Below are 8,781 nucleotides of genomic sequence, written 5' to 3' on the forward strand. Positions count from 1 at the left end.
GACGAGAGTGGTATCGAACAGTTCTCGGGTCTGCATGACATGAAGCTTAACTTCTTTAAAGCTCAGAATCAATTGCTCAAAGGCCGCTTGAGAGCATATGCCGCTCATGTAAGTTAATTCATAAAGGGTCTCTATCAGGTCCTCCAATGCTGGCCTACTTGAAGTGCCTAAAAGAATGTGCACAAAAAGAGGCAGCTTTTTGCTTCTACGGCCCAACAGCCTGGAATAAACTTCCATTCGAGCTCAGACACGCACCCTCTGTAGACATTTTTAAATCTCAACTCAAGACTCACCTCTTCACTCTTGCTTTAGTTGAGTTTTACTATGCACGTTCCTACCCTGCCCTGACTGATTTGCTGCATGTGGTGTTTTTATTTGTTTTTATTTATTTTATGTTCTTATATTCAATTTTGTTCTTTGCCATTGTTCTATCATTTTAACTACTTGTGTTTTATTGTATTATATTTTGTGTCCCGCCCTGTGAAGCACTTTGAGCTGCATTTATGTATGAAAGGTGCTATATAAATACAGTTTATTATTATAATTATTATTATCACTTGGGTGTTTAAATAGTTTAGGATTAAGATCTAAGGCTTCTCTTTAAGTATTGGTATCTCGGCTCGTGGGTGTGGGAAGTCTCTCCGTGCTTAGGATCCCCTATTCACTCTTTAATTCATTCAGTCAGGATGAAGTATAAGTAACTCTGTCTCTGCTCGTGTCTTTTAGTTCTGCATTGGGCAACCTGCTCTGGCTGCGTTCCGGATTCCGTAAGGTGGCGTAAAGCCCTGCTTAATCGGCTATCGGTCTCCTCAGCACATTCCCTGGCTACTCCCGATTCTACTGCCACGCTGATGCACCAGTCGCCACCTGAAACTCGGCCAATGGTCCTCAGCTGCCCATGAATCATCATCATGTGCATCTAATCGGAAGAGCTTTCAGTTGTTTATTCAGGATGTAATGAGTGCAAGTGCTGTATTCAATCAGGAATGGTAATCTTATTACCTTCATATACGGTGGTTGCTGGGGGTAGTTCAATTGGTGGCATGTCACAAGCTAATGTTAATAATGGTTCGTTGATGTTCCTCTACAGTGGCATTAAAGGAACATCGGGGTAATTGTGGTTCCTCACTCTGGCGTTAGAGGAACGTTGGGGTAACATAAATGGTTGCACTACATGTAAGATCTGTGAAATAGTTCAGGTAAGCCTCACGGCTATGGCATGTGCCATGCAGTCATAGCTACACGTAGCTCACGTAAAGTTAAAATATCCGTGCAGGATCCAGAAATGCATAGCTTGCATTTTGTCACTATCGAGTGGGACATCTGCCCGGATGTGTATCGGTGGAGAATTCCCGTAGGCTGATGACGTTTCCTCATAAGGAATGTCGGCGTAATTGGGCCAATGGTGTGTCCTCATACTGGCAGTAGAGGAACATTGGCGTTGCACTACACGTAAGCCCTGCGAAAGCACTTGTAGAATATTCCTCTATAGTGGCAATAGAGGAATGGCCTATCGGCGAGCACAGCCATGCAGGCCTTTTTCAATTTAAGCTTAAGGTTAGTATGGTTGCACTCCAATCCAAATGGGTTGAGTCCGGCTTTCACCCCACACATTACTTTTCTCAGAGATAAGCCTCACGGCTGGCAGTCATGGCTACACATAGCTCACGTAAAGTTAAAATATCCGTGCAAGATCCAGAAATGCATGGCCGTTGCATTTCGTCACTATCGAGTGGGATATCTGCCCGGATGTGTGTCGGTTGAGCTTTCCCGTAGGGCGTTCTCGGTTCTGCTTTGTTGGGGGGGTTAGCAAATCCGTGCAGGCTCCAGAAATGCATATTTGCATTTCGTCACTGTGCATTCATAGTGGGTCACCTGTCCGGATCGACGGTGAGAGTTCACCGAAGGTATGTGTGTTGGGGGGTTATTGTATATCTATCTTCCTGCTCTTATGTTTTATGATGTTGCTTAATCATGCCGAGCAGGGAGAAATCCAGCAGAGCCGAATGCCAAGTCAAATATCATATGCACACTCATTACTCATTCTGCAATAAATATTGTTTAATCTATTCGTGAGTTGTCTGACTGAAATCAAACGCAGTGCGCGGAGCGGCGGAGTCAGTTCAGTCAGTCAACCTCAAGGGAGGTTCTTGTCATGCTCAAAGGCCCATACTATGCTCAAGGGGTTAACATGCTGCATTACTATGTGGGAGTATACGTGTGTGCAAGTCTCACACGTCATTCGCCGATGCGGCAGTCAGCTGACTAAGTGGGCAGGCTACTTAAGCTCACTAGACTCCATGCTCTTCCTGCCTTCCTCTGCTCATGGTTCCCGGTTGTATGTGATGTTTTCGCCCAGCACCACCGGTGGGGTCTGCTATCTATGCTCCCCATGGGGGGGTTATTGTATATCTATCTTCCTGCTCTTATGTTTTATGATGTTGCTTAATCATGCCGAGCAGGGAGAAATCCAGCAGAGCCGAACGCCAAGTCAAATATCATATGCACACTCATTACTCATTCTGCAATAAATATTGTTTAATCTATTCGTGAGTTGTCTGACTGAACTATAATAATTTAAATAGATTTGCTGAGGATTAATCAGCCTGTGGCCTGTCCTCTAGGGTGCCACCCTTAAACCAAATGTTTTGTAGTGTTAAATACAGAATAAGCCACCAACACACTCCCCCCAAAAAAGAAATAAATGCAAACTAATAGACACAACCTTTATTTGATTTTATTTCAATACATACAATTGAGAAAATGACATTTGTATCTATGTATAGCCTAATCATACGGTTAGCTTCTTGTCTCTTCAAGCTTAGCAAGCTTGGTTCTTAGCGCTTTCATGTAAAATGTGAGATTATTTTTCTGATGGTTATTCAGTGGTTTCATTTTATAGGGCTGGGCAATATGAACAGAATCAAATATCACCTTAGGTTTTTGACCAAATGCCTTGTTATCACCATTGTGACGATGATAACATGAAACCCTTTGTATAGGTATAAAATAAGACTTGAATATAACCAGGACAAGACAAAACTTTTGACACTTCGTGCCATATCATGTTATTACAATATCCAAAATCCCAGATGACATCTAGTCTCAAATCACAGTATCAATATAATATCAAAGTATTGCCCAGCCCTAGGTATTCCTAAACATTCAAATCACTGCACAACACCAGCAGTAGTTTACACAATATGCTAAAGAACATATAAAACAAATCATTATAAGCTTAACGCCTTAACCTATTGATCTATTGTAACTAGAATAGGTTATCAGCTGCCTGGCTTTATAAACTCTAAAAGTAAGCTCATGTGTCACAGTATGCGGCCTAAACACAGTAAGAGACAAACTAATTCAAAGGCAAACTATCGTGATTATTTCTAAACCACATTTCCTGATCAGCCATGGTGGTCAGTGCTCGATCTGCTCCTGTGTGCTAAAAATGAAATAACAGAAATGTGTACACCAATCAGATTACTGTACGTCATTGGACTTTATAAATCTGGGTGTACCATGAGCTATATACACATAATCTGAATAGTCTAGTCGAAACCAAATTTGTATAATGAATCTACCACTAGTATATAAATAAGCTATATCTGATGGCTTGTGTACTTTATTCTATAGAATTTACCTGAGTACAACTTATTGCTATAGTACCTAATCTATGTATTTATCTAACAGGGGTTTTAGGTATTTGATGGCTTTGTACATATAGCGCTACACTATTGCGTATACCAATACATGGGTAGTACTGCATATCAAGATCACCCATAGCTACCTCATTCCAAATTAATACCTTTCTGTTTTGGAAGAAATAAAAATAGCACAAAAATGGTTCTATGTAGAAATCTCTTTCATCAACTACTTTTTTTTTAATTTAAATTTTTATCCCACGATTTTGTAACCCAGTTTTATTTTCACCCAGTGCCAATTATCTAATGTAATCCTGGGCGCTACACTTCCTCTGCCAACCTGGGGGGGGCAGCGGACCTCATGCCTCCTTCTATGCATGACAGAGGGGAATTTCCCCGGCCGGACGTAGCGCGTGGAAGGGACACGTTATTCCGACCAGTTCCTTTCCCCTCCATCAGGCGCCCCGGCTGGCCAGGGGGAGGTAGTTTTAGAGACCAGGATTACGGCATGTTTTTGTGGGGGTATCTACCCTAGGGGACACAGGGAGAACATGCAAACTCCACACAGAATCAACTACTTTGAGACCAGTGATTATTTTGTTTAGAGAAGCAGTTGGTGTGTGGCTTAAGCCCTAACCACACCAAAAGGTCAAGGCGGTTTTAGCGTTGTCCCTGCGGTGTGATATGTCTTGGTGACCCATGTTGACCCTAGTGATTCAATGCATGGAATTCAATGGCCCAAACCACACCAAAGGATCAAGACGGTTTTAGCGTTAACTCCTTGCAACCGTTTGAACCCAAGGAGTTGCATGGTGACCCTTTGGTGTGGTTAGGGCTTTATAATTGAATCAAACTCTTCATATTAACGATAATGTTTTTAAAATGAGAAAAAACAACAACACTGTTGATCCCTCCATCATAGCGTTACGTTGCCCTTGAAGCTGTAAGGTTAAAGTGAAACTGTGTTAAAAAAAGAATAATGCTAATGGCTCAATGGTGTTCTGCCTAAATGCAGCAGCATTGTCATTCTGTAAAGGTGCTTCTATGCAGAGGTAAAAGCTGACACTGCTACAGTACAGCACAGCAATTACTCTGAAAGACAAGGAGAGTGATAAAGGAAACGATAAACAGCTGAGGTGAAGTCAATTCTGTGGTATGAGGAAAAATACACCCTCATGGTCATCAGAGAATGATGAATTATGTGTCAAGGCAAAGGTCAGGATCTTCTACCCAATGTACTGTATTGTGTTTCTCCCCCTTAATTAATTTATGCTGCGTCAGGGTGTGTTTGCAGTTCTGCCTGGAGTGCTTTATCTGAAAATAAAAGACATCCTCCACCTACAGTCTGACAGCGGTACAGGGGCAACCTTGTCCAGGAGCTCCATATGGACGAAGCAGGTTTAAAAGCTTTACTCCGGCCATTAAAGGGAGAATTTGAATACCTGTTGTGGAGGGTAAAAGCCAGCAGTCTTGAGACAGCAGACACAGTTTATAGTGATTGCTCAGCTGTTAAAAAGCAGCTCACGTCATGTGCATTTCTTCCTTAAAAAGTTCAACTATTCTCAACTTTTAAATACGCTCAGCGCTGCCAAAAAAAAAACACAATGACCAGCACCTTTTAAAGGTGGCCCCTTTTGCAGTATGCGGTCACCTTTTAGTCATTTGCCATAGGCTTTAAGGTAAAAAAAAAGGCAGCGCCTATTTTTAAGTATGCTAGCGTGAACATACCCTCAGAGAGCCTTTTGGTACTGTTCTGCCTCAGTGTGGGACAAGCTGGTCAAACCAAACAAAATGCCCTTTATTTGTGCCCTCACGCAGGCAAGAGGAACCAAGATATGTTCTTACAAACACTTGGAAAATAAGGTTTAGTAAGATTGTCTCTAGGGGGAGAAACATCCCGGCCCTGATCTCTGTGGATCTGTATTACTCGGGTGCTGAATTCTCTCCGCGTCTCTTTTTCAGCTCTTTTTCGTATCTCTCCAGCTGAGCCATGAAGCCGCGGTTGGGGTCGATCACATGACGAGCCGTCTTCACTTTCTGAAACAGAGGAAGGGACAGTACATTTACAGTTATTACTACTTCACCACTGCCAGGGGTATCATGCTCATAGAAACAGAGAGGGCATGTGCCGCCTCAGATGTTTGGGGTAACCCAAACAATTCGAGAGTGTATATGTATACAAACAGAACCAAATGCACCCGTCTTGCCATTTTTATTGGTGATAGAATGCACATGATACTACGCCTCTATTTCTATGTAGGCTATTGTTGACCTACACACTACTATGCAGTGTGCCCACGTTACCAGACAGGCACAGAGGGCAAGGTCAGATATTAGGCCGTCTTTATGACAATGTGTATGGCAATCTTAATGTAAAAGGAAGAAGCACGCTGCAGCGAATAGTGAACCTATAGCCTCAAAAATCATTGGGAAGAGACAGAAACAATTAAGTTGTATCTACAAGGAAGTACTTGATATTTACAAGATAGTAAATGACCCCTCTCAAGGCTCTCAGGGAGTTCGAACTACTTCCCTTCCCTCTGGTAAACGGTACAAACTAAGTACCAAAAGCTAACCGTAACATCTTTAAAAATTCCTTCATTCCTAATGCCATTAAGGCACTAAAATCATACCATGTCGCGCTAGATCTGTTTTTAATGTATTTGCCACTGTTGTCCTGCATTTTTGCCATGAAGATAATTGGGTACGTGTTTTTGCTGTTGTTGTTGCGGTTTGTTTTTACTGTTTGAGACCGAAGACAAATTTCCATACGTGGACAAAAAATGAAACTAACTACTTCATATTGTCTTTTACGTTGTTCTTTTATTAGTGTTGTACTTATTCTGTACTTCCCATAATTGGTAACTGTGGTGCTGCGATGACAACTGAATTCCCCTTGGGTCTGTGTGTCTGTGTGCCTGCCTGCCTGCCTGCCTGCCTGCCTGCCTGCCTGCCTGCCTGCCTGCCTGCCTGCCTGCCTGTCTTGCTGCCTGCCTGCCTGCCTGCCTGCCTATCTTGGAGTGAAATTAACAGTATGTGTCCCTTAAATAGTGTTGTTTTTCAATGAACTACTTCAAGCTATGTTACCTGCAGATGCAGATGCCCTTGTAGGAGGCAGAAACAAACAGACAGTGTGAAGAGGTCGTGTAAATCACTGTATGTCAGCAGAGGCCTGCCTCCAGATGCATGATGAGTCAGCGCCAGCGGGTATGTTCATTATTAAGGACACCTTGTGTCAGGATACGACTGTCATTGAAATCCAAACTATGACTTTGCAGCATTACAGAACAGGCTTTCTATAAGCCAGTGAGTTTTCAGGGGACATGGCCGAGACCCAAGAAGACACAATATTTATGGAAGTATAATTCTCTGCCTCTAAACACGCACTATACGCCACAATTTTTATATATTTGTAAAATTGTTAATTAACTTTTTTTTTATTTTTTATGAGAGGGACCTGGCCAAGTGCCCTCTTGGCACAATAAAACAAATAAAAATAAACACAAGAAAGAGGCAATTTAACACAATAAAAACAGAATTTGGCTGCCACAAATACTAAAACTAAAAACAATCAAAGACCACATACCTTATGTTAGTCCATGATCCAGTGATGTAACTAAGTATATTCAAGTATTTTATTTACCTAAGAAGACCAATTCTTATTTTATTGAATATTTCAGTTTCTTGACCTTGGTTTATACTTCTGCTCTATTTCTGGGGTAACATTGTACTTTGTACTAACCTACTACAGTTTTTTGACAGGTTAAACCTGTAGATTCTGAATTAAGAGCGTCTGATAATGCCTACATTTGTAATTGTAATTATAAAATGAATACAACACATAAATTAAGTGATAAATAATATAGGCTAATCTGCCCAGCAGCACATAAAGTAGCATATAAGCTCCACCTTTACCAGCAGATGCAACATTAAAACACTATTTACTACAATCCAACCGGCCAGTTCTCATTTTGAGTAGGCCTATGTTTTCATTTTGTAGGACTACTGTAATGATACCAATATAGTCTATCTTTACTACTTTTACTCAAATACAAATTTGAATACAGGATTTTTACTTACTAGGTATTTCTGTATACATTAGGCCTCTATACTTTAACTTAAAGTATTAAAACTTCCACCACTGCCCTAAAACCCCATCACTGCCCAGTGCCCATCAGACAGCAGCTATTTTGATGGGGTCCTGTGACTGTCTGCACCGTCTGCAACTCTGCACCACCAGAGCTGAGAGACCACTGTACAAGCCACCCACCTGAAAAGCGTCGTTCAGCGACATCTTGCGGTGCTTCATGAGATACGCAACGCACACGGTGGCGGAGCGGCTTCGTCCGTTCTTGCAGTACACCACGCTGTGGCCGTCGCGGTTCGCCTCCTTCTGGATGGCATCGGCGGAGCGGTCGAAGTAGCGGTACAGGTCCTCGTTGGGGTCGTCGTAGACGGGGATGCGAAGCGTCGCGACGGCGGCGGGAGATGATGGGGAACTTGAAGAAGACGAGGTTGATGCTGCGGGGAAAGGCTGCTTCTTGGAGACGTTGATGCAGAGCGTCACCGCCTCCTGTTGGAGGAGCTCGTCACTGCAGGCCGAGCGAGCGTTGCTGATGAACAGGTGCTTGGTCACCTTGCACAGCTGCAGCATGGTGGTCCGTCCGACCGCTTCTAATGTGAGCTGACAGACAGTCACCAAACTATGGGCCCTATACGAGTATCTTTTGGTCTACAATCGAATGCTAGTACTCTCTAGCTCTTGTCTCCCTCTCAGATGTCAAATTGTCTAAATAGCCCACATAACTTAGTTTTTAAACCCAATAGCAGCCTTACATTTCCCCTCGCTCACATGGCTATGAAAGCAAATGACCCCTCTACTCCCCTATGCTCTCACTGGGAACTCAATTCAATGTCCATCCCGCAACGTTGAAGAGTTAGCACTGACCACTGAGAACTACAGCAACTTCACATGCGCTCAGCCTCAGTGTCACTCTGCAAGGACACAGTCACAGCTGCCAAGCACATACAGTATAGGCTATATAACCTGTCAAACACCTGCTATTCATTTACATTAAGATGTTGTCTTGTTCTTTAGCCTGTGAAAAGGGTTGTTTGGTTAATCTGCTCCAGCCTT

The 8,781-nt window shown here is 42.7% G+C and overlaps 1 protein-coding gene across 3 annotated transcripts in view; it reads right to left on the bottom strand.

Moving 5' to 3' along the window:
* dusp28 (dual specificity phosphatase 28) overlaps positions 1–8,781 on the bottom strand; it is a 224,840-nt gene extending 216,059 nt beyond the window's left edge. The window contains exons 1-3 of one of the 3 annotated variants that reach the window (XR_014570233.1): positions 7,915–8,781; positions 4,209–5,681; positions 2,775–3,863 (exon numbers count right to left, since the gene is read on the bottom strand). Coding sequence is in view for 1 of the 3 variants with exons in the window: in XM_083781577.1 (XP_083637703.1) it covers positions 5,568–5,681; positions 7,915–8,298 (498 nt within the window). In the remaining 2 variants the exon portion in view is untranslated. Of the gene's footprint in view, positions 1–2,774; positions 5,682–7,914 lie in introns of those variants that run through there. The other 2 variants (XR_014570232.1, XM_083781577.1) reach the window with 2 other exon arrangements.

The sequence above is a fragment of the Protomyctophum parallelum genome (assembly GCF_964188405.1).
Source record: "Protomyctophum parallelum genome assembly, chromosome: 14".
NCBI lineage: Eukaryota > Metazoa > Chordata > Actinopteri > Myctophiformes > Myctophidae > Protomyctophum > Protomyctophum parallelum.